General features: G+C 40.1%; 1 protein-coding gene across 9 annotated transcripts in view; it reads left to right on the top strand.

Moving 5' to 3' along the window:
* The window catches only part of PPFIA1 (PTPRF interacting protein alpha 1), a 54,304-nt gene that overhangs the window by 3,793 nt on the left and 25,580 nt on the right, over window positions 1–24,931 (top strand). For 5 of the 9 annotated variants that reach the window (XM_033062003.2, XM_033062005.2, XM_033062007.2 and 2 more), the window contains exons 3-12: window positions 18,334–18,435; window positions 18,925–19,089; window positions 19,919–19,993; window positions 20,418–20,519; window positions 20,744–20,965; window positions 21,665–21,811; window positions 22,333–22,467; window positions 23,067–23,141; window positions 23,561–23,644; window positions 24,144–24,275. In XM_033062003.2, the coding sequence (XP_032917894.1) occupies window positions 18,334–18,435; window positions 18,925–19,089; window positions 19,919–19,993; window positions 20,418–20,519; window positions 20,744–20,965; window positions 21,665–21,811; window positions 22,333–22,467; window positions 23,067–23,141; window positions 23,561–23,644; window positions 24,144–24,275 (1,239 nt within the window). The remainder of the gene's footprint in view (window positions 1–18,333; window positions 18,436–18,924; window positions 19,090–19,918; window positions 19,994–20,417; window positions 20,520–20,743; window positions 20,966–21,664; window positions 21,812–22,332; window positions 22,468–23,066; window positions 23,142–23,560; window positions 23,645–24,143; window positions 24,276–24,931) is intronic. The other 4 variants (XM_033062011.2, XM_033062010.2, XM_033062009.2 and 1 more) reach the window with 1 other exon arrangement.

Raw genomic sequence — 24,931 nt, 5'->3', positions numbered from 1 at the left:
TCATCTTGCAGAACTGCTGCTTTTGTCCTCAGTGGTGCTTAGCTCAAGTGACTGTGGTGCTTTTAAAAATTCAGAAATATTTTCATTATTATTGCTACATCAGAAGTAACTTCTGTATTGGGCAGTTTTTGATGTTATAGTAGAGTCAGTTCTATCATGGGTGTAAATTTCTGATGAGGTGAAACAATTTTTTTAAAAAAAATTCTATCACGTGTTTACTGTCAAAACTTTATGGTGACTAATATTGGAAACTATTCAAACTTTCTTGTTAATTATTTCAAGCTGAGCATTCTTTTGAACTACTGCTTCAACTGAATTGGTGTTTAGCTGTGGATTTCAAGGAGGGTAAAGTCAGGATATCTTTCAATCTAATAAAATAACAGCAAAGAAGGGATAGTATTGTGGATTTAATTTTTTTAACATAGTAGTTATTTTTAATTTAGTAGGTCTGCAAGATTAATTTAACTAATTGTACAAATACCCATGTAATTTAATGGATTACTGAACCATTCTGTAACCAAAGTACAGTAGTTTCACGAATACAAGCCGCACGGATTATAAGCCGCACCCCCGGTGCCTCGACAATGTTGCTGTCTTTGTCAATAGATAAGCCGCACCCCGAATATTAGCCGCACTTTCGTTCGTCGCGAGAATCCGTGCGCAGCTTTCACAAATTGGCCAATTAGTAACAGGATCGCGGCATAGCGGGCTTTACTGGCTCGGGGCGGGGCCAGGAAGGCTCGGCCCGCTCATGGTTGCCGACGGGGCCGGGTGGCCCAGCTCAGCGCCACGGCTCGGCGGGGCTGGCCGGGTGGTGCTGCCGCCGCCGCCGCCGGGCTCGCTGGCCCCCCTCTCCCGTCAGCACCGCCCCGCTGCCGCGTTCGCTCGCCCGGCTGGCAGGGCTGCCGCCGCCGCCGCCGGGCTCGCCGCCCGCCCCGCTGCCGCTTTCGCTCGCCCCGCGCCGCGCCTCGCGAGCGCCGCGCCCGCCCCGCGGCGCTTTCGCGGCTCGCGGCGGCGCTTTCGCGGCTCGCGGTTCGCGGCTCGCGGCTCGCGGCTCGCGGTTCGCGGTTCGCGGCTCGCGGTTCGCGGCTCGCGGTTCGCGGCTCGCGGTTCGCGGCTCGCGGTTCGCGGCTCGCGGCTCGCGGCTCGCGGTTCGCGGCTCGCGGTTCGCGGCTCGCGGCTCGCGGCTCGCGGCTCGCGGTTCGCGGCGGCGCTTTCGCGGCTCGCGGTTCGCGGCTCGCGGCGGCGCTTTCGCGGCTCGCGGTTCGCGGCTCGCGGTTCGCGGCTCGCGGCGGCGCTTTCGCGGTTCGCGGCTCGCGGTTCGCGGCTCGCGGCTCGCGGCTCGCGGCTCGCGGCTCGCGGCTCGCGGCTCGCGGCTCGCGGCTCGCGGCTCGCGGCTCGCGGCGGCGCTTTCGCGGCTCGCGGTTCGCGGTTCGCGGCGGCGCTTTCGCGGCTCACGGCGGCGCTTTCGCGAGCGCCGCTTTCGCTCGCCCCGCCGGCAGGGCTGCCGCCGCCGCCACCACGCTCGCCGGCCGCCCCCTCCCGTCTGCACCGCCGCCGCGTTTCCTCGCCCTGGCCGGCACTGCAGGCCCCCGCACCGCCGGGCTCCCCCACGCTGCTGGCCCCGATTATGCTGGGCTTCCCCCGCTGCCAGGCAGCCCCACCCGCCGGCCTTCCTGCTTCTGCCATGCTCCCCTGCACTGCTAGCCCCAGTTCTCCCGGGCTCCCCCGCCCTGCTGGCTCAGGCTCTGCCGCCCGCCCCCCACACTGCTGGCCCCGCCTCTGCCAGGCTTTCCCACCTCTGCCGGGGCCGGCCGGGCTCCAGCTTGGCTTGGGGCTGCCGCGGGCTCTCACTTCCGTGTTGGCAGCTTTTAGAATTTTGTTAATAGATTAGCCGCCCCGGAATATTAGCCGCACTTCCGGGTTTCCACCAAAATTTTGGTCAAATTGGTGCGGCTTGTATTCGTGAAATTACTGTATTATTTCTTGTCAGACTTGGCTTGTAGTTTGTAGTTGATTGTCTTTGTAGTTGATTTTAGACTGCTTTATCTGAATTGTTTCTATGTATACTTTTCCTGTTTTAAATCTTTAGCTGAACCAGCCAGTTTTAGACTGTTCTGATGACTGATGGAAAGTCCTGTTACAAAAGCAGGAATGCCAGATGGATTTCTTCTATACCAGAATTACTCTTCTGGTTTTGCTATGAGGACACTCAATTTCTGATGGCATCCCTGTGCCTAATTCCTTACATTCACTGTTTTCTGTGTGTAAGAAGGAAGCTCACACTGGTGTGTATATAATTAATTACAAAATGACAAATCAGTATTTGCACCCTGAGATTCTAAAAGTAAATACAGTTTTTCCTGCAGCAGTGATGCACATTTTGTGGTCCCTTTTCTTAGTGTGGTGGGCAGCTGGGAATTTAAGGCATCAGTTCTAGCTCCATAAACCTGGGACAGCTATTTAGGGTAAGGTAGCTTCTGTGGATGTCTAATTCACTGAGAGAAGTGCATTGTAATCTTATATAGATGTGCTTTATCTGTTACGTTTACTTAAAGTAAAGCTGACTTTTTCTGGGTTTTTAGTGTGGACAGCTGGAAATTAAATGCATCAACACTGCCTTGATAAAATAACTGGATTCTTGGCAATGCTCTTTGTTTTCTGGGAGTTTCCTCTATTACAGATTACCCTAGTCAAACTGTACTCTGACCTTGGAAAATGAATTGAGGAAATCAAAGTGCTGTGCTAGAACTTAATTTTATTTTTTGTAGAATTTTTCACAGAAAAAAAAGAACATTAACTTTTTACTTGAAGAGCTTTATAACATAAACACATTGTTATAATTGTAATTATGATCTTAGGGATTTAATTATGTCCTTTATGTGCCTTTTAAAGTGCATTCTACTAAATTCGAGATTTGCATGCTTCAAATTTATGAGCTAATTTGCAAAACTGTATTTAAAGGTTAAATTTTGAACCTAAGGTAGATAAGGCCTAAGTTACTACAGTTCTTGCTATTGAAGTGTTGCAGACCAGGGTCCATTTTGCTGATAGAATTTTGTGTAGGTGTTTTCTGTAAATGAAAACATGATGCTTGTTTTGGGTTGTGAAGACCAGAGTTTAATCTCCAGTGGCTCTGGTGCCTATCACAAATAAAAGCACAGTTGGTGAATTCACAGCAGTTGTTATCAGGATGAAAATTTTAATATGTATGTTAATTTTATAAGCTGATAAATAAGATACAAATGTGAAGCAACATGTATTAAGGTCCATCTTAATCTTGCACTGCTGATCTTTTGGTTTTAAATTTGTAATACCTTAATTTTTCTTCTGTATAAGGTGTAAAGTAAATGTTGCTTTCTATCCATAGTAAATATTTTATCACTACTTCACACTTCATTTAAAATGATATGTGTCAGTTCATGTCTGTATTCAGTGAAGTTCAGAATGTCCCTATAGAGTGATGTTCCTTAGACAATCTCAGAAATACTCAATGCCTCACACATAAGAAATACCAAAACACCTGGCCCAAAGACTTGCCCTGGCATTGTTTTGAAATGATGGACTTAAATATTTTGTTGCTGTTTTATGAATATTGGTATTTGGATTTCCTCCAGGGAAATTTTGAGTAACACAGGATGTCATAGATGCATAAATGAGATGTTGAATTGTGCCTAATGTGAAGAACACAGTGGCAGAAAACACTTTAAGCAAAGGCCTTGCCAGGCTCTGCAGCAGCTGAAATTTCCTCAGCATCTGAAGTGCAGCTCTGCTTCCAGCATTCCCAGATGTTCAGCCTCGAGGTGACATAGCTTACACTTCTTACTCTGGCAGCAGCTGGTGCTGACTTCTGAGTAACAGTCATTAATCTCAGCAGAGTGCCCAGGAATCCTGGAGCTGCCAAAGGGTTTCACAGGGATGTCAGAGCAGGCACATCCTCCGCTGATCCTGCCCCATTCTGATAACAAAGGTGAACAGGACTCTTCCTGGTGCATTTTCAGACATCTATGTTCTGTTTCAGTTGCTAAATCTTACTTGGCTCTTACTGCTAGTAAATTACTGTACTGATTTGGCTTTACACTACTTTAAATCAGACAGAGAATTCAGAATTCTTCCCTGATTATCAATAAACCTTATCTTCCCTAATATCTCCTCCTTTTCAAGACCTAGAAATAGACATGTTGTGCTCCAAACCTTCAAAGTATGAATTTATCTGAAATAATACTCTATGTTTGGGCAAAAAGGAGTAGCTGCACATAAATAATGCAGTGGAGTATATTGAGCATTGAGTCTCCAGCAGAGATTCTGATTTCTTGGTTTCTCATGTGGATATGTTTGGGTTTGTTTATTGAAACATCCCACCCCTGCCCAGCAGACATCTGTTTGCCTATTGTTAGCAACTTGCTGTTTATATGGTGCTTTTAATTTAGGTTTGCTTGATTATAAATAGACTATTTAGCTGGATTAAATTTGGAATTGATTTTAAGTTTCTGTGCATTTGAGGGTGAATTTTACTGCTGTTAAATTTGGGGTGAAATTTACTGCTGAATGATGTCTCCTCTATCCCCCTAATGAGCAAATTTGGTGAAGTCCAGAACTATTAATTTTATTTCCCTTGGTTTATTGGTAGGGAGAATGTTTTGGTGACTGCACAGAAATGCTTTTTAGTTGTTTTTGGTAGCAGATGAGGCCCTGAAACAGTGATTATTTTTTCCTGTTCTTGTGCTACTGTGGTCAGATGTCTGACAGTGAGTTTATTAATGCTTGGAGTGCTCTAGTCTGACCTGCAGCCTAAAAGCAGACTGTGTATTAGGTGAAAAGAACTATAATCAAAACAAAGTATTTAAAATATGTGTTTAGAACCAGGTCAACATCACATATATACTCTCATCAGTGCTAGCTTGCCTGTAACCTCTGGTACAACAGGTAGTGTCTTTTGGTATTTAGAGAATTCTTGCTCTGTTACCTTTTTTTAGTCTCCATTCTTTTCTAAGAGAGTAACTAAGAAGTTCTTTGAAGATGTTTAGTAGCAACTTAAAGATTCATTTTGGCTACATAATTGCAATTCCAGGGAAAAAAAGAAACAACCCTTGGCTTAGTATGAATTAAGAACACAATTCCCTATCCCCTTACAAATTCTTAGTGTTTTAATGTCCACTGGCCTGAAACTTTGTTTCATCCTTTCTGTAATGTATTTAGGAGAGTTGAATGTAGGTTTTATTCACTGTAGGTTTTGATCATAGAATTAGGAAGAGACATTGTGTTTTAATATATGCAGGCCCCTTCTAGTTGAGAGTGTTGTCAGAGACCTTGAATTTTTGGGAAGAACGTTTTAAGTTCCTATTAATAATTTTTTTCCCTCTCCCTAAGTTAGCATTGCATCTCAGAACTCCCTGGATATACTTCACAATTGAATTTGAGGATTTATTTTTTAGTTTTCCATTTTCAAAGGAATATGACAGAGGTCTTTGTGTAAGCTACTTGTGGTAATTTAGGCAGCTTAAGTCACTTTAAGGCTGACTGGTATCTGTTGACATATATTAAAAAATACTATCATCTCTTGTGTATATCCATCTCAAGCTACAGATACTGAAGAGAGATAAATTTCTGTTGCATGTGTCAGGTAATCTGGATGCTTATAACTTTCCAAGTGTATTTTATTTTGTAATCTTGCCTGTGGGTTCCCCAAGTGTAAATGTAATGCAATTCTTGCCAGGAAAAATGTTTTTACATTCTCTGGGCTGAAAGAAGAATTACTATTTTGCTACTGAATGGAGTGAGCTTTTTATTCAACTTGACTTTTTCACAGAGGCACAGGGAAATGTTTCCACATTTTGGAAACTCCAGGTGATTGTACAGGGAGCTGAATCTGCATCTGTGGGTCACTTGAGGAGATTGCTCTGGGAGTTGGGATGTTTAGAATATGACGAGTGTGATTCCAAGTCCAAGTTAAAGCTCACTTTCATTTTGATGTGTTGTTTTCCTCTAAGCTGATGTGAGTACTCGGTTCCTTTTGTTTTTTGCCAGTGACCTTCATCAGTTTCAGACTTGACCTTTGGTTTCACATGAGCTCTACTGAAAATCAGCTTGTTTTCTTCTGATCAGCCTGACAAGGCTCTGTGGTCTGTTCTGCAGTGGGCTGGAGCTGCAGCATTTTTCAAAAGAGAAGCTTTGTTGCCTAATCTTCTGGTTTGCTATTCCACAGTGGCCTTGAACTTTGCTCATGTGTTTATGCTCCTGTCTAGTGAGGGTATGTTTTTTGAGGATAGTAGTGGAAATCTTAACAGAAATATAATTTTGGTTGGATCTGAAATATGCCATGGCTGTTGATGGAAACATATGAATAAGAGCAGTCAACATGTTCCTGTAATTAATCTGTCTTCTGGTTATGTGTTCAGAAATCTCTAGAATTAATGTCTTTCATTTCACAAATTCTGTGAAGTGCACCAAGGTCAAGTCCAGGCTGGATGGAGCTCTCAGCAAGCTGGTCTAGTGGAAGGTGCCCCTGCCCATGGCAGAGGTGAACTTTTAAGGTCCCCTCCAACCCAAGCCATTCTAGGATTCTATGATTCCTTAAGCAAAGAATTGTTACACAAGCAGTATTGAGCATAATCAGATATCTTCAGGACTGATTTTAAACAAGGACTTGTTTAAAGGGCCACTTTGGAAAAAAGCTTGAAAAACTTGATTTGTGACCTTTTGAGTTTTGTTAGGGAAGAAAAAGAACTTCTCTTTAGAAAATAAGCTATTTTCTTTGTTGTAATAGGAAAATGGGCAGCTCTTGATTTTATTTTTTAATTTAATTAACTCTTTTTCTTTTTTTTTTTTAGTAGGACAGTAATCTCTCTTTGGATATGGTCTGAGCCATGCTGTGCTTTGCTTTACTCCTTTTTCTAGTATACAGTAGAGTTGGGTATCCAATTGTAGAGAAATATTCTGAAGCACAGTGCTTGCTTTTTTTTATCCTACCTCTCACATCAGTGCATATAAAATTTGGTTCTATACACTTAAAACATTGTTTTTATATAGAACAGCAGGGTAGATTATCTGGTAAAAATGAGTAAAGCATGGAGATTGTTAAACACTGTACTGTCAAGAAGTGACATTTTCTTTTCCTACCTCAAATTTACAGAACAGTGCACAGTATAAATATTTAATTATATAAGCCTATGGAGCTGAGTAATTTACATGTTAAAAAAGCCAAACAAAACAAAGCCACCTTAAGATGTGCAGTTTAAAGAAAGAATTTCTATGTTGGCCTTTACAGAGTTAAAACTGGCTTGATGTATGGTTGAAAGATCTGTGAATGTTCATGTAAAGAAACTACCTTGCAATTGGTGAGGTCTGTTGATCATAGTCTTCAACACTTGACAGTGTCCAGTGCTGAGAAATGGGGGTTTATTTTGAATTACTTGAAAAAGAAATTTGGCCACCAAAATCCTTGGTGTAAAAGCTAAACATTCCTCAGTGTGGTGAGGGCTCACTCAGTAAAGAGGATCATAAATTCCTTTTTTTTTTTTTTATTGGTACCGTATCCCTGGTTATCTCCATCAATAGTGACCACTTCTGTTAAACTATTTCTGAATTTTCAAGCACAGTCATGAAAAGGGAGGGAGAGATCTCAATGTGGAATTGCTTATTTACTTTACAGAATGCTTGATAGGAAGTTTTTTCACTGTGCAGCCCCAAGTTGCCTTAAAAAAGAAAATTGGGTGAAAAGAGAGTTCTGTAGACATCTAATGGGACTACTGTCTTGATCAGTGGCAGGGTTTAAACTTTGGTTTGACTTGTGGATTCTCAGTTGTCCTGTGTCTGTCACAATTAAGCAATATGTACTTTTGTCAGTAGCATGTTAGTCAAAGCTCTAATTTTCTTTGCATTCCTATCTGTAATTGGGAAATCCATGAGCTGTACATGCTGGGAGTCATGAGACTGTTAACCTTGCTGAACTAATAGTACCAGACCTAAATTCTCTTATTTGCTGTGCTTTTCACTATAGCTTGTGCTTGTGGATTTGCTGTTCCCAGTGGGAAGTTGGACTCTGTAATTTTATATACTTTAAAGTTCTGTTGTGTGGGGTATTTAAAGTCCTGGCTACATCTCATGCTTGAATCTCTTGCTTCTACTGGGATTTAAGGCATGGACTGCTTTGGAAACCCAGAAGTAAAAGAAACTTCTGATCCAAATTAAAATTAATAAATGGGATTCGCTCATTTAGAGTTCTTCACTTAATCTAATTTGGATGTGAAGAATGATGTTGCACCCAGGAGATCCAAGGCTGCAGGAGCAGAGCCTGTGTGGGGGATAATATTGGATGTGTGGTTGAATCTGGGCTTTCCACATGTTTATGCCTGCGTAAGATAAATTTCTAATTTCAGATAATCCCTTCAAAGCTCTCTCTATTTACTGTAGTACATTGGGGGAATGACTAAAAGTTGGGTTTAGATAATTTCAGGGATGCCTTGGAGATACCACTGTGAATCTTTTTGTTATTCTTGAGTAATGTGTTTTTCATACAGCATGAGCACCTTGGTAGTTCATGGGAAAAGGCTTGGAAGATCATAACATTCTTTTAGCTTTGTGTTAAAGAGCATGAGGAAGGTGCATCCAGTAACATATTTTTTAAAACATGCAACTTGAGTTTTCAGAATGTCTTTGGAGGGTGTGGTTTCAAAAGCTGGGTCTTTGTCTCAAGCAATCTGGAATTACTTTGCTGCAGTAGAGATGGAACAGCTTTTTAGGATTTTAGCTATCCTTTTCCCCTCTCAAGGTCTCTTTTATGCTGATACTGATATTGGTGTAGCTCTGATCCCATTGCAACTGCAGTTTGTGGAGACTATAGCCCTCTCCTGAATTTTGTACAATGGTTATAAAAGATGAAGTCCTGGGAAATAGAGGAGAAATGCCCAAGCACTTCTTTTGGCTCAACAGAGTAGGAGGCTGAGAGGCTTCTCTGTTGCATCATCCTTGCCTTGATTTTAGTCCAGTGTGGAACAGGAGCTTCACAGGTTCCCCACCAAACACGTCTTTCACTTCAGCATTTGTTAGTGGTAACACCATATTGATGGCCTGTCCCCATCTTTTATTCAGTTATTTATCATTTATTGACTTATTTTTATTTCTTCTTTGCATTATGGCCTTGCTCATCTCCCTGGTTTCCTTCTGCTGTCTGGGTTCAGGTAGTCATCGAGTTTAGAACTGTTCATTATGGATTTTTTTTTTTTATTTGTGGCAGACAAAATTTACTTTCTACTTTAAAAAAAAATCTTTAACCCTTCCCCTAAAGCAGCTCCTCAATGTTTAATCTCTGTTGCTGATTTTTTCCTAGTTTTTTCTGTGTCTAGATAGCAGACATGTCTGTTGTAGGACCTGAGACTACTTTTTTTGTGTGGACTTTGGAATTGCTTTGTTTTGGAGCATTTGCTAAAATGGAACAACTTTTCCATGGAATTCCAGTAGAATTTATTCAGAATGTCACAGATGTGGACATATTTAGCTTCAGTAATTCCACTCAGCCTGTAAACTTGGGTTTAGAGTACAAAGAAGTAGGAAAAAACGAAATGTGAAGAGCTGGTAAGTCCAATTTCCTGGTGAAGGCACGTATCTGTCCTGAGTGAGTATTACTTGCTTAAACAAGTTTGAAATTATAAGACTGAAGTGTTCATCACTTGGCAAAAATAATGAATACATGTATATATAATAGGAGAGCACTGAGGGGGAAGTACATGCTGGCACTTGTTTAATGAGGGTGGCTTGGCCAGCCCTGTTCATATATTCCCGAGCATTCCCTCTTTAACAGTGTGAAAAATGTGCTTTTCAGCTGCTAGCCACAGAACTAAAGCTGGCAACCAGAGGCCAAGATGAATGATTAGAATAGGGCAGGGCCTGAGCTGCTGCTCACAGTTTTTGCAAACAGGAGTATCTTGTCACTGAAATGGTTGTGCATGATGGGTCTTGTCCTGGGTCTGTTTGTAAAAGTGCTGTGCAGTGTTAGTCATGTAAGATGGCTAGAACAGAGTATGTAGGGTTAAATAATTTTTTAATTCATTAAAATCGTAGGAATTTAATATTTAATGCAAGCTGAGCCAGAATTATGCTGTTTCTTGTGAGTGCAGCATGTTAAGAGTTTGTGTGCAGAAAAATATTTTCTTCTTGCCTAAGTAAAGTTAAAATTCAATGTTGTTTACAACTTAAAAGATCTTACTTCAGCTGCTTAGTCTGCAGAATGGGGGTCCCAGGAAAATTACAGAGCTTCTTAAATCATCTCAGTACATCTTGCAGTTGTTCTACAGTTTGGCATCCCCAAGGAGGATTGCATGCTATGCTATCCAGCATGGAATCCCAGGAAATCTTGACCAGCTTTGTGTGAGGAGAGGAAAACCTCAGTGAAATCCCTCTACTGTCATATTAAAGATGGAGACTGGATTTGTCCCATACCTTGTCAAACTGGTAATGCAAGATTCTTGCTCTTTAATTAAGTACAACTGTATTCTCCTTTTGCCATGGTGGGTATGGGTGTGGGTAGGTTTCTTCATGGCATGGACTCCAAAAATGGAGATGCCTAAAGCTACACCTAAGAAGTTGTGCTGCTACTTTACTGTATTAGTTCCTAATCAAAATAGACTAAACTGGGATTGCAGGAATGTGGTAATTCTGATTGTGAAACCCCTAGAATTCACTGATTCAGAGTGTCACTGAGAGGCAGTTGTTTTTCTAACACCCCCCAAGTATTGTAGCCTTATTCTGCGTTAAATTAAGCTGTTATTCTGGAATCTTGGCAGTTGGAGTGGTACAGTATTGGAAAGGATTACTTTGTTATCAACTGTTCTCACAGTTACTACTCTGCACAAAGTAGCCATCCCAAGTTGAAAAGCCTGTTTTTCAATGATGACTAAAGTTTTCCTGATGCATATTTTAGCTAATTTGGACGTTTTTCCAAGGGAAACAAGCTTGGTATGGTTCTGAATACTTTTGTACCTTATCTGCCCTTTCAGGGGGCGTATTCCTGTACACCGAGGAGCAGCTAAGGTGGAATTCTTTGCATAGCCACACCACAATGAAGTGATTGGAAGAAGGTTTTCTGCTACCTTTGCATATGAATAGATGCCAAGTTTCATGCAAGTCTGAAGGCTGCTTCTGCATTTCCTGTTCTTGCTCTCTTGTAATGCTTCAGCTTTTGAACTTCCTTACTCAGGAGATCCATGGTGTTGCCCGAATAGAGGCAACATGTCAAGTATTTTTACCAAAAAAAAAAAAGAAAATAACTTAGAACTTTTTCAAGTTAGTACTCAGTATGTTCACTTCTTGCTAATCCTCTGTGCATTCTGCTAACTTGCAAGGTTTGCCCCCTCAATTGAGTATTTGGAGAAAGCCCTGGCGGGGAAACCAGGTACTTGGTAGAGTTTTTTCACTGGTTGATTGGATACACATCTGCAGCTTTAAAAGGGGTTTTAAAAACTGGCATAAAAATGGGTTGTGTCTGCTCTGGGTTAATTGATCACCCTGTGTGATCTACCCTGCTTTGAACAAGCTGTTTTGATTTGGTAAGGCTGGTGAAAAGATTAATAAACTGTCTGGAGAAATTAGGGATTCTGAATGTTTTGGTGATCCCAAGGCTGATTACAGAAGATGCAGAGCAATCTGCAGGTTGTAATAGGAGTGACTGGAGGAGGTTTTCTGACTTGTTTAAACAACCTCATGTTCTCTTTCCTTAGTTTTCCAGACTGCAGAACAGTTGTAGGATGCAGCTGTGGCTTGGTTTTGTCCTGCAGGACATCAGCTGCGAATAGGCTTGTAGGGACCGTGTTTTGTGTCACATGTGACCTGTGTTCCCTTTGGTGGATGGATGGAGGTCTGGGTAGGACAGAGAAGCCTGGAAGATTGCCCTGTGTCCCTTCAGTCCATAGCACGGTGTGTGATCAGGGAATGCTGCCTCTCCAGTGATGCACAAAGATCTGGTTTTGCACGAGGCTTTGCCCCTGTCCCTGTGTACACAACAGCAGCGTTCTGCTGGGTTTAATGACAGTGAAATGCAGGAGGCCGGGCAGTAAGGGTTCTGCTAGTCCAGGCTTGGACAGGCTGTAGTTAATGATTCCAGTGCCCTGTGCACAAGGGCTTGCAGGCTCTCACTTCAGACTTCACTGTTGTGTGTGTGAGGTCTGAGCAGGGATTCATGTGGTGAAAGGAAAACCCCTCATTTTCAGAGGAGCAAGAGGCTGGATCCAGGTTTGCGTTCTGGTATTTTACCCCCTTCACCCCAAATAGGGCATGTCTGAAATGTGTTAGTTAGATCAGGGAAGGGGAGTTACAGGAGGGAGAACATGGAGCTGATGTGTTTCTATCTCCCTTTTCCTGCTGCTCCTGCATTCCTTTTGCCAAGCTGCCAAACCCTACCTTTCTCCATTTGTTTCCTTGTGCTTCTGGAAGCTCCCAGCGCTGAAGTCTGGATTTGTGCTTTGTAGTTCAGGCTTTGGGAACACTGTGCATAAATTTAGGCAACTCACTGAGGATGGTAACTGGAAACCTACTTATTGCCATGGAGACTTGGGCCTGCTATAAGCTTTTTCATTTTGCTCTTGGGCATATGTTTGGTACCTGCTGGCTGTGAGCGAGGAGTCCTTTGGCTCTCTTGGCTTGGCCAATGCCAAGGAGTTGATTCTGTTTCCAGCTCCAAAGTGGACTGGGAACAGCGAGAGTTTCATTCCAGAGCAATAACATTATGCAACTGTAGACACATTAAAACTTAATTGCCTGTTTAGGATTGAGCAGCGTTAATGACCATGCCTGGATGGGTCAGTCCAAGAGGGACACGTGAAGGAGACTTTGCAAAAAAAAAGAGCGGGAATGACAAGAAGTGACTCAGGTTTAGTATTGATCACTGACTGGCAACTGACAGCAATATTCACTTGAGTATTTTCATGCAGTGTTGAATTTCTTGATAGAGGAAAAAAGAAAGATTTTTTTTTCTGAAGAAAATACACATTTTTCAGAGTTAACCAAAGGTGATATTAAACCTCTTCCATATCAGTGCCACTAGTTGGAAAGGGAGAATTGTTTTTGACAATAAAGAAATCTGCACCTCTGTTTTGGTGCTTGTCTTTTGAGTTATAAAACATCTTTTGCATACACAGAAATATGAAAGGAGGCCAATACACTAATTATATAATGAGCTCCAGTGTGTTCTCACTCTGGTAGGTAGTTAGCTCCACTTGGAAAAACAGCTACTTTGAGCATGAAAAGCCTTTCAGTGTTCAAAACACAAGAATTTGACATACTCATGTTTTACTATTACTTGAAGTTCTCTCTTACAATCCCTTTTAAGTTGTGGGGGTTTTGAGAACAAAAGATAAACTTGTTTCATAGAGTTGATTCTATTAATGTTTGAAATAAGTTTTATGTTTCTAGCTTAGTTGTTTCAGGCTGCTCGATGCTTACTGGAAATTATTTTCATGAAGTGAAAAGGAAAATATTTTTCTTTGTGCACTCTAGACTGATTTTTCTCTTTCCCATTAGCACATGCCAGAGATATGGAATGGTTGAAAGCAATGTGTTTTACTACATGGAACAGGCAAAACACAGTCTGTGTTGGTGTGTAACTGTGTTTTCTTCCAAGGCTGGATCTAATGGTGAAAACAAGTCAGTTCTCTGCAGCTTTAACTCTCAGTGCCCTTGAACTGTTTTATAATTTCATAGTTCTGATTTCTTAGCCTAAAAATCCAAAACAAACCCATGACTCAGTAGGTATAAAAATTTTCTTGCTAGGAACTTTCAAATATATTTGGGCTCTTGGTAGCTGTGTGCTAGCTAAGCCCCTTAGGTTTGTAGTGAAGTGATTGTTAAATACCCTAGAAATAAGCCTGGATATTTAAATTTTCTTTGTTTTGTTTTAGACTGTATATTTGCCATTTCCATGCAGTCATCATTTGGAATAATTGGGGTTTATATGTAGTACAAGCATCATGATGAAAACTTATTTCAGATCCCATTGGTTTTCACCCCTGATATCCTGCACTTCCCCTAGTTGTTCTTTTCTTGCTCTCTTCAGCTGCTCAGATTTGTGAGTGACTTGCTTGATATTCAGTCTGCAGACCAGAATGATAACAGTCAACCAAAATATCATTTGGAGATTAAACAGATAAATTCCAATAATATATTTTGGTCAGAAATGTTCCTAGAGATGCAACAGTCACAATTTAATATTTTTATTGCCTGAAGTTACTATTTTACAATATTTAATATTTTATGAATTTAAAATGTTTCTCTTTTTTATTACAAATATTTTCATCATTGATACAAGTTTTCTGGCCACATGGTTGCTTGTAATGCATTTGTGCACTCGAGTGGTGTTGCATTTTCTTGTGTAATAAGGTTTTTTCCTTGATCAAATTCCAAGAAAATTTAGTTATTTGTAGAGCATCCCTAACATACACATTAACAGATGTTCAGGAATTACCTCTATTTCTTTCAAGTGTTTCCCCTAGGTTAAATACTATGTAGCATTTATTGGTCTCTGATGTGCTCTCTGGGAGATCTATGAATTATGTTTGTAATGACCACGAAGGGAACCTGTTCTCTGAAAGCTGGAATGTTCCTGGATTGGGATTTTGGAAGTCCCCAAGTGTGTCAGCTCAGCACTAATGGGTCAAGCTTTTGGAAGGATGTTTATATTGTGGCATCTAAATACTGAAGGTTGAAGGTCAGCTCTGAAGGTTGGGGTAGAATTAATGCTATTGTTTTTAAAAATGCTGGAGCTTGGGATCAAAAGAAATCCCAGCAAACGTATTACTGAACAAGAACCAACTCACTTGCTCAGTGTGGCTTTTCATTGAGGATATTTATTTCTGGCAGCAAGAGTGAAGTGTTTGGATTGATTCAGTTGGGTCAGAAAGTTACTTTTTTCAGTAAACATTTCAGTTTAGTGTGGAGTATGGATGTTTGCCAGAATGTTCTAATCAGCAGGGAATATTTCCCTGGTAAATTCAGCACTCTCCCACCGATTTGTGTGAGGGCTCTGAAGTACTTATTGTGAGTTCCATTCTTGTCAATCCCCAGCACTGTGTATTTATTATTTTGATGGCAGCCAGAAACAGAGCAGAACTTCATTCTGTTGCTCTCAGTCTTAATTACAGAAAAGTAACACAGCTTTGTGGACATGTGGGAAAGTTTCTCAGGATTCTTTCCTTTTTCTTTTTATTCTTTCTATACATTCATCTAATGCCAAAGAAGAAATTATGAGACAACTCGAATTTTTTTGAGATTATAAAGCTGCAAATAGTTTCTCTGCTTTTGAACTGCTTAAGGGAATCACAAATTCTCCCATTGAAGGGGTGAGTATTAAAACTAGAAAGGACATGTCTTTTGGCAGTGTCAACTGAAACTAAGGACGTTCAAATGTTCTTTCCTAGGCAGCTCACAGGACTGGAAGCAACTCTTATTTTGTCAAAACAAACAGCAATGGAGGTGTTATGCAATGCCAGCAATCCCTGTCAGTGTTTATGCAGCAGCAATATAAATTCCTGTGTGCACTCTTGCTCTGGGTCATCTGACAGTGTGATGGTTCGTGTCACAATTGGGATCTATTTGTGCTCCAATTTATATTTACACGGGAGTATGCAATGGCCTGGAACTCTCTGTCCTGGAACCATTTGAAGAGTGAATAGTGTTCCTTTCAGATATACAGCTGGTTTTCACGTGGGGAAGCTCATGTGTATAAAAAGATATATATTGATGCTATGCAGTGATTTGAAGTTGAAAAAGGATGGTGAGACAGTGCTGTGTTCTTCATCCTGTTCTCAAGACTTGAAATAGAGGCTGGAAAAATATAAAACTTCCCATGTCAGGCCAGTGTCACCTGAAGAATTGGGCATGTTTCTAAATGTTGATGTTGGCATTTTTAGGGTTTTTAAAATTAGTCTTCCTTATATTATTATAAATTTGGAAGGGGAAACACACCAAGAAAGTAAGATCATACCAAGCTCCTCTCAGTAGTACATAATTATCTAATCTGTGAAGATAAGCAGGGACTTAGTAGTAGTGAAAAATGGTAACTTTGGTTTCTGGTTTACCTGAGCTCTTGTGAGAGCAAAAGGGGAGTGTGCTGCCAATTCCCTGGGAGTCTTGGAAGCTCTCACAGGTGGGATGTTGCAGGTGCAGGAAAAGCTTGGATATGAAGGAGCATTGTACTGGGAAAGCTTGTAGTAGAGTCAGTATTCCTGTCAGCTACGTGAAGCCTGAAGTAGGTTTTTCTTCTCTTGGTTTACCTTGCACCCTTTCGTGATTTATTTTGTGTGTGTAAAAATTCTGGTAGCTGTGTTTAAAGACCGGGTAGTTTTGGAAGTATTTCCTGGCCATTTTGAAAATAATAGGCTTTTTTTTTTTTAAGAATGCAAATGAAATACTGCAGTGAAATATTTATATGAATGTAATTACATGAATGTGTGTTAGAGAAATCAAATAATTTAGCAGTTGAGAAAGGAAAATAAAGGAAGATTTTTGCAGTTTTTTTGCTAATTAAGTGGGGGCACTGAAACTTTTCCAATAAGCAGATTCTGTTTTAGGAAGAGGAGTTACAGGGATGAATTCTGCATCTGTGGTGGTGGTATTGCTGTCTTTTTCACAGCAACTTTTAAAAGCCTGAAACATTAGTAATTCCAGAGGAGTTCACTCCAGGTGTATATTGTGCAACGTATTTTGTCTTTTCAGTCATGTGTGTATTTTAGAATAAAGTTTGCCAAATGAATATGGAAATTGCAGTGTCTTTTGACTGCTTATTTTAGCTGCATGTTAGAATTTGCAGATGTGCTTAGTATAATTAATTGGTCGATGTGGCCTTTTGCTTTTAAGCATGTCACTTTGAATTTTGCTGCAAAACAGCTCCATCTTAAGCTTTCACTTGATATGCAGCTGCTGGCTGATTAGCAGTGTGTCTTACAGAGTCTGGAAAAAGTAGAGAAACAGCAATTGTATCTCCACATAGCTGGCTATTTGTGTTCACCTTGTCCTCCTAATCACCAGTTCAGCTGTACAGATACAGGTTGTTTATTAGACAAGGCTCTTGTTTATGAATATTTTCCTTATTTTGGATAACAGAAAGGAGTGTTATTTACTAGCATTTCAATGTTTTCTTATCCAAGTGCTCCGGATGTGTTCACTGGCCACTGGAGTGACTGAGGCATATTTATTTTCACATTTTAAGTTGCATTGGCAAGATATGAGGGTTGCTGTCTTGCAAGGCTTTTTTTTCTGAAGGATGGACTTGTTCACATTCACTCTGTCAATTCTCACGTCCACCAGATTAGAATTTAAATTTTGCCAGGGTAAATAAAACTATGCTTTGTGTTTGATTCTAAATAATGGTGTATAGTTGTACCTTTTGTTCTATTCAGAGTATGCTCCCTGAGGTTATAGAACATTGAAATGTCTTTTGTATTAAGTATTTTTGGTGAGGCTGTTGATAGAGAGGGGAAATGGTTTAGGCTGCAGTGGCTTTTGCAGATACTGGTACAATGATTTCCTGACAGAAACCCCAAACAGAAGGAGGATGTTCTTTCATATTGACTGTTTTCACTGCAGTAATAAGCATGCAGTAAGTGATGTGAGTTAGCTCCATTCCTGTTCCCTGATGACTCTTCAGTCTGTACTATTTCGCTTTGGTTGGGTTTTATTTGGTGAAATCTTTATTGAATTTGAAGGGTGAGCCTTGTGAGGGCTTTGAGCCCCCAGGCTCAGCTTTCAGAAAATTCTGATTCTAATCCTTGGAGATTTCCCTTGTAGGAAAAGGGCTGCTTCATTCCTTTGAGAGGTTGGAAGGAAGGCATGAATGAAATTCCTGTATTTAGCTGTATTCTAGTACATGTCAGGATTATGCATTGTTGCTCACAATTAAATATTGACTTGAAATTTATCATGTTTGTTGATTTCCTTTTTTTTGCTGTGCTTAATGCTCTGTTTTTTCGTGTCTCCCTCAGCAGTTTTCTAAAAAAAAAAACAAACCAACAAACCAAAACACACAAAACTAACAACTCTTTGAAACCGTAACAAAGCATGTTACAAATTTTTTTTTCCCTTTGCTTACCAGGGAAATCCCAACTCATATGATTGCCTTGAGACACAAACAAGTTTTCAAAGTCCTGGTCAAACATCTTTTGTCCTTACAGTTGGCAGCATAAAGGTTTTAAGCGTTTGAACTGAAACTGGCTTAGCATGACTATACAGTTGTATTGGCTTTGCACATCTGAAATGAATGCTTCAAGGAACTGTCAAGTGTTCATATGAATCCACTCTCACTGTGTCCTGATATTTGATGTGCTTATATTTCTGTCTGGTTTGTTCCAGGAATTTGCAGCGCTTACAAAAGAGCTGAACGTATGCAGGGAGCAGCTGCTTGAAAGGGAAGAAGAAATTGCTGAACTGAAAGCAGAAAGGAATAATACGAGGGTCAGTTCCTTGTTTTCTTCAACCTCACCATTGTTAAAGCATCCAGCTACACACAGGAAAACAAATGTTGAATTTGAAAAGCTAGAAGTATTTTTTTCCCCTGATACTTGTACATGAATCTCCATGGAAGTGCAGATATGTGTGTGTTTATCAAGAAGGTTTGGCAGCTTGTGCACAGCTCCAAATGCTGCTGTGCAGAATCAGAAAAAGCTTGTAATACTGCACTGCTATCTACCATCCAGATTTCCTGTTATTAAAGTTTTGTAATCTGCAGCTCTGGGATCAGGGGAGCAGTGGGCAGGTTGTGGTGATCAGTTTGAACAGCTTACACTGCTAATACTGCCGAAATGTTAAAGTCCTTAGGCTTGTATCCTTTGTCTCTGAGATTTGAAGTTTAGAACTCAAACTTGATGTTCTCAGAGGCAAAGTTTCCTGCAGCTGTACAAAATGGGAATAAACATTGTTCCTTTCTTTTTCCTTATGCTTTAGCTGTTACTGGAACATTTGGAGTGTCTTGTGTCCAGGCATGAGCGATCCCTCAGGATGACTGTTGTGAAGAGACAGGCTCAGTCTCCAGCAGGAGTTTCTAGTGAAGTAGAAGTTCTCAAAGCACTAAAATCTTTATTTGAGCACCACAAAGCCCTTGATGAAAAGGTAATGAACTATTGTACCTGACACCTTACTATCCTCTTTCCTTTGTGTGGGCCAGCTTCTTTTTGTACTGAAGTTGTAGAAATCTCTGCAGTGTAACTACGTTAGTAACTGCTCTCCTAAATTAAGATGCTGGACTTAACTAAATCAAGGTGCTGTGGTTTATTCAAACACTTTACTAACTGTGTTAATGTAAACTCAACATGGTTCAGGAGCAATTTATTTGCTGTTGGAATGCACACAGCTGCTTACCTATACAACACAGGGTTTATCCTTTTGATTATCTAATACAAGAAATGGACTAGAGAGAAGAGGAGGAGGAGGGGAATCTGCTTACACTGGGATAGAAATCTGAATTAAAAGAACTCCTCCCTTTAGTTGTGCCTGATACAAGCAGTAGGATATGCAACTGCTAAAGTTCACTGTGAATTTTGTTGCCAACTTACACTTTACCTGACTTTGTGACCCTTGTTTATAAAATCTGGCAAATGATTTTAAGTGGAATTTTACCTGTTCTTCTGTGTTGTAAATAAGAAAACACAGTGTGTGCCTTGCAGAAGGACAAGAAAATTCTGAGTATGTTTAATTCTTTAGCGCCTAAATGTACAGGCCATGTTGCTTGTGATGAAAAAGGAAAAGCTAGATTATAAAATGCACATTATTGGGCTATATTTTTGATAGCATGTGTTGTAATTAGTACTGACTCCAAATTAAGAAGGTTTCTAAGTGTAATGGAAACAGTGTCATTTATTATCTGTAAAGGCATGGCAGCAAGTGAAATAGGTTTCTTTTTGATTTGAATGATTTCAATAATTTGAAATTACCCTTTCAGGTAAGGGAGAGGTTACGAGTAGCACTTGAAAGATGCAGCTTATTGGAAGAGGAGCTAGGTACTACACATAAAGAGGTAAGTTTCTGCCTTAAAAGAAGGCTTCATGTGTCCACTGTCGTTGTTTCAGTCAATATTTGTACAGAGTAATTTATTCAGTTTCGTTTTCACTTCTTCCTTTTGATTTCTTGCCAAATGGAATAATAGTTAACTTTTAACTTAGCTGCTTTGAAAGAGCAGGAGAGGAAAACACCAAACCTCAACCTCCTGACACACTCTCTGCCCTCAAAAAATCCCAAACAAAAAAGCCCCATCAGAGTTCCCATGCCTTTAAAATAAGGGTTTGCAGTGGCATTGAGTCCCTGTGCCAGATTTTATTAATACATACCTGGCAGTAGAATCAGTAATTGTTGGTTTGCTCCTTTGCTTTTGCAGCTGTTCCTTATATTATTATTGAGAAAGGAATTGACTTAAAACATGTGTCTGTAAATTTTTCTTTTAGTTAATGATTCTGAAAGAGCAAAATAATCAGAAGAAAACACTTCCAGATGGGATGCTGGATATAAATCATGAACAAGAAAATACACCAACTACAAATGGGAAGGTACAGCTATTTACTTTGCTTAGCTGACATCTGGTTTTTAATCATTACCTGTAATAATAAAATATTTTTGAGTGCTCATCCAATTTAAAAGTCTTAGTTATTGAAATTTCAGTCTATCCAATAATGAAGTTATCTTTGGGGAGGGGTGTTTGCAGGCTAGTAGCAATTTGGTTTTCAATCTTATTTGCATCATGCTAATACACATTTTTTCCCCTGTTTAATAGAGATCTTCTGATGGTTCATTATGCCACGATGAAAATCTTGCTAAAGTGATTGAACTCCAGGACATCATAGATAAGCAAAACAAAGAGCAGACACAAATGAAAGAACGCCTCACTGCTTTGTCCAGCAGAGTAACAGAGCTGGAAGAAGATCTAGACACAGCAAGGAAAGACTTAATAAAATCTGAAGAAATGAACACAAAGTTACAGAGGGATGTAAGAGAGGTGAGGAAGGAACTGTTAGGATTTGGGGAGTCACAAATACCGTTACTTTATAAAATTTTAGTCTCACTGGTGGTCAGCTGAACCTTGATGTTTTTGGAAATCTTTGCTAGATGAGAAGAAAATGGTTTTTTAGGATATGATTTGGCATCTGTTTTTTGTTTAAAAGATCAGTCACTTAAGAAACCTCGTCTTCTGGATAAATCTAAGACTAGCTAGATATTTCATTAATAGATTGGAGATTTACTATTGCCAACTTCAGCATGTTCTGTAAGAGATGCTTGATCTTGTCATGCATGCTCAGCTTATTACTCATGCTTCCTTTTCTAAAAGATGCACTTGGCTGAGGAATCCCTTTGATTTCAGTGATGTGGTTGACAGTTCCTGTCACTGCTGAATCCCTGATCTCCAGGGTCCCACATATCCTTATTAGATAGAAAGAGAGCTTAGTTAAATCCCAGAACACTCTGACCATCCCCAGCAAGTCAAGATTTGCTGTGTGTGTATCATTGGAAAGGAAAGTAGCAGATCTGTGGTGTAAGGTATTAGAGACCAGTGGTTCTTAATCATTCACTGCTTCAAAAAAGCATTTCTTCTTACTTAATTTTCTACTGAGAAAAATGATCTGATTTAAAAAAAATTTAATTTGATCACTAAATGATTATTTCTCACATTTTGGCTTCTGTCCTGTGTCTTGCCCAGACTATAGCCCAGAAGGAGGACATGGAGGAGAGAATCACCACTCTGGAGAAACGCTACCTCGCCGCACAACGTGAAGCTACATCCGTGCATGACCTCAATGATAAACTTGAAAATGAAATTGCCACTAAAGACTCCATGCACCGACAGGTTGTGGTTTCAAATGAGATGAAGTACATTTTGGTCAGCATAAAGCTAATGGAGATAATTGTCATTCATGCCATGCTGAAGCACTTTGCTTTTAGGAAGATAAATATCAACTTCAATGTGCTGTTATTAGTGATTGTTTTTCAGGAACTGGAGTCGTACGTTAGAGAGATTTTTACCTTGGGAATCAAGATGAGACAGCTTTACTGGGAAGGGAAAATGGTTTTGAGAAATTTAGTGCACTTTATTTTGGGGCAGCAGGGCTGTTGTCCCTATTAATTGTGGATTTTTAAGTTACTGTATGTATATCCAAGTATCTCTAGTTTTGTGGGTGAGAATTACTCCTTTTGGGTGAAACTTTTGAAGATTTGCATAGCGTGTAGTGATTTTTGCAGGCTATTGCCTTAGTGAGATAGGAAGTTTGACAAGTGCTTGACATGAAATGGTCCAACTTTGTTGTTTAGCCAACCTCTAACTAATCACTTCTTTAACCCTCAACACTTGCTGGCCATAAACCTGTGCAGAGTGAAGATAAGAACAGGCAACTGCAAGAGCGACTGGAATTGGCTGAGCAAAAGCTGCAGCAGACCCTGAGAAAAGCTGAGACTTTGCCAGAGGTGGAGGCTGAGCTGGCACAGAGAGTGGCAGCACTTACAAAGGTGAGGTGGTGGCACAGTGTCCTCCAGACTTCCTCCTCCACTGGTGTCCCAGTGCAGGAAATCTGTTCCTGGTGTTGGTTTGATTACATTTGGTTTCCAGTTTTCTCACAAATAATTCAGAAAATATTTATGTTTATTTCCTACTTTTTTCCATTCATCTCTCTGAAGACATGCTGATTTACTTATTTATTTATTTAAAAAAAATTTTTAATCTCATTCTTTTTAAATGTGTTTACTCTTTGGAACTCGAACGGGTTTTCTATTAACTCATCTACATCATAAAGATATCTTTCTGAATTATTATTTTGGTGCTTTTTATTAAAATTATTCAATAATAGGTATAAAGTCTTCTAAACATGAACTGTTTCTGAAAGAGAAACCTGAATTTCTTCCACTGCTAAGTGAAACAAATGCAAGAGAAGTTGTGGTACTACCAAATACTAAGATTTTAAGAGGGCTACAAATGGAGTAGTGAAATAAGAATTATATTTAGTTAACTACAAATGAGCCTTTTCAAATGTGTGTGTGCATGCTTTCTTTCAAAGCCTTAGTTTCATTTCTTTCCCTGTTATCTTTCCTGTCCCTAACTGGCTCTGTAGTCTGACCTTTTGTCTCCTGGGAGCTCTGCTGCTAAAGATGCTAAAGTTTTGGAACTTGCCTCCAAGCTTAGGAAGGTAGAATTTGTATCTTAGTCCTTGTCTCTGCTTGCTGCTTTCTGCTTTGCCATGATTACTAACAAAGGGTCCCATCGTCCAGGCTAGTGAGGAGAAGCTGAAAATGCACTCAGTCTTTATTTTTATTTATTTTTTGGTTTTATTTCTTGGGGATATGAATGAACTTTGCTATTGCAAGCTCGTTTGCAAATAGTATTTGATTCATGTTACTTAGGGGTGAGAGATTTCATCATTTTGCCTCTTCCCATTTGAACTCTTGCAAGGTCCTTTTGGTGATAGGACCAATGTTCTGCATTGTCCTTTACCATAGATGGCAGTTGTGCAAAGCATGTTAGAAATATTCCTGTGCCTCAGTGTTTCTGTGCTTTAGAAACCTGAAAAAACCCACCCAAATTCTAATTTTACTCTCAAATTGACAGGCTGAGGAGAGGCACGGCAATATCGAGGAGCGACTGAGACAGATGGAAGCACAGCTTGAAGAGAAGAATCAAGAACTGCAAAGGGTACTGCACATCATTTTGACAAAGATAAAAAGCTGAAACAAAGAACCTAATCCTCTTTATTTCTCAGCTTTAAAATAAAACCAGAGTTTAGGCTGGCTGATACTCAGCCACTGTACTGTGGCTAACCTTAAATCTCAAGGAAAATGTACTGAAAGTCTCCAGTGAAAGTTGGAAGAAACTTGCTGAATTAAATGACTATGGAAAAAGTGGTTCCTGAGTTATAAATAATGGAATCCATTCTTAATTGTGCCTTTTAATTTTTTTTTTAATGTAGGTTTAGATTTTTAAACTTCTGATCTTAGATCATTTATTAAAGGCTGAAGTGTCCCTTAGATTCCCTTTACAGAGCCCTGGAGGCACATGCAGTGTTCCTCTGTGGAAAAATATTGCTGTTAAAGAAAATGCATTTGGATTAAACAAAGCTTGCTGCCTTCATAACTTGAAAATTGTTAGAGATATTGCAAATCTCAAGTTTTTCAATAGCTTTTTTGTATCTCAGGCTAGACAGAGAGAGAAGATGAATGAAGAGCATAATAAACGTTTGTCAGAAACTGTTGATAAGCTCCTGTCTGAATCCAATGAGAGGCTCCAGCTTCATCTCAAGGAGAGGATGGCTGCCCTGGAAGATAAGGTAATAAGTTACATTCCAGTAATGAATGTGTAATTCTATAATGATTTGTGCCTTTTGCAATGTGTCTAACTTCAGCAAATAAACACAAACCCCTTATTAATTAGTAGTTGCTGTTAAGGCTCTTTTTTAGTGTGGATTTTGAAAATATGCTCTTAAAGATAATTTCTGAGGTTGTCCCTGGGCACTGCACTGTGGTGTTGAGAAGGCAACTTTTAAGAAGCTTTATCCTTTTTTACCTGAGTGGTGCAGATTGCATAAATAGTCTCATCCAGTGTAATACAGGAAGTCTGAAGCATTGGAACTTTGACCTTTCCAGTTCAGTTTCCTTTGTTTCCCACTGCTTTTGGCTGTACCAGTTCCCCTGAGTCATTGTGGGATTCCTGCAATTGCTTTTCTCAGGTAGTCCGTTCTGAGACTCATTTTACGAGTGTAAATGGGCTGTTCCTCCATTGTCAGTGCACATCTTGGAGCTTTCCCCTGCACTCAATTCATCTCTTCTGGCACTTCTTACTCCTTTTCTTCCCTTCTGCTTTTGGATCTAGGTCCTTGTGGATTATTCTGCCATGCACAGCTTGAAGTTAACTCCCTTACTCTGCATCCAGCAAAGCAATGTCTTCTAAAGTGGCACTTTGCTTGATGCTGACTTTGAATTATTT

This window comes from Catharus ustulatus, chromosome 6, assembly GCF_009819885.2.
Source record: "Catharus ustulatus isolate bCatUst1 chromosome 6, bCatUst1.pri.v2, whole genome shotgun sequence".
Classification (NCBI taxonomy): domain Eukaryota; kingdom Metazoa; phylum Chordata; class Aves; order Passeriformes; family Turdidae; genus Catharus; species Catharus ustulatus.
Note: the sequence above shows the minus strand (reverse complement) of the source record. Positions and strands in the feature narration are given on the sequence as shown.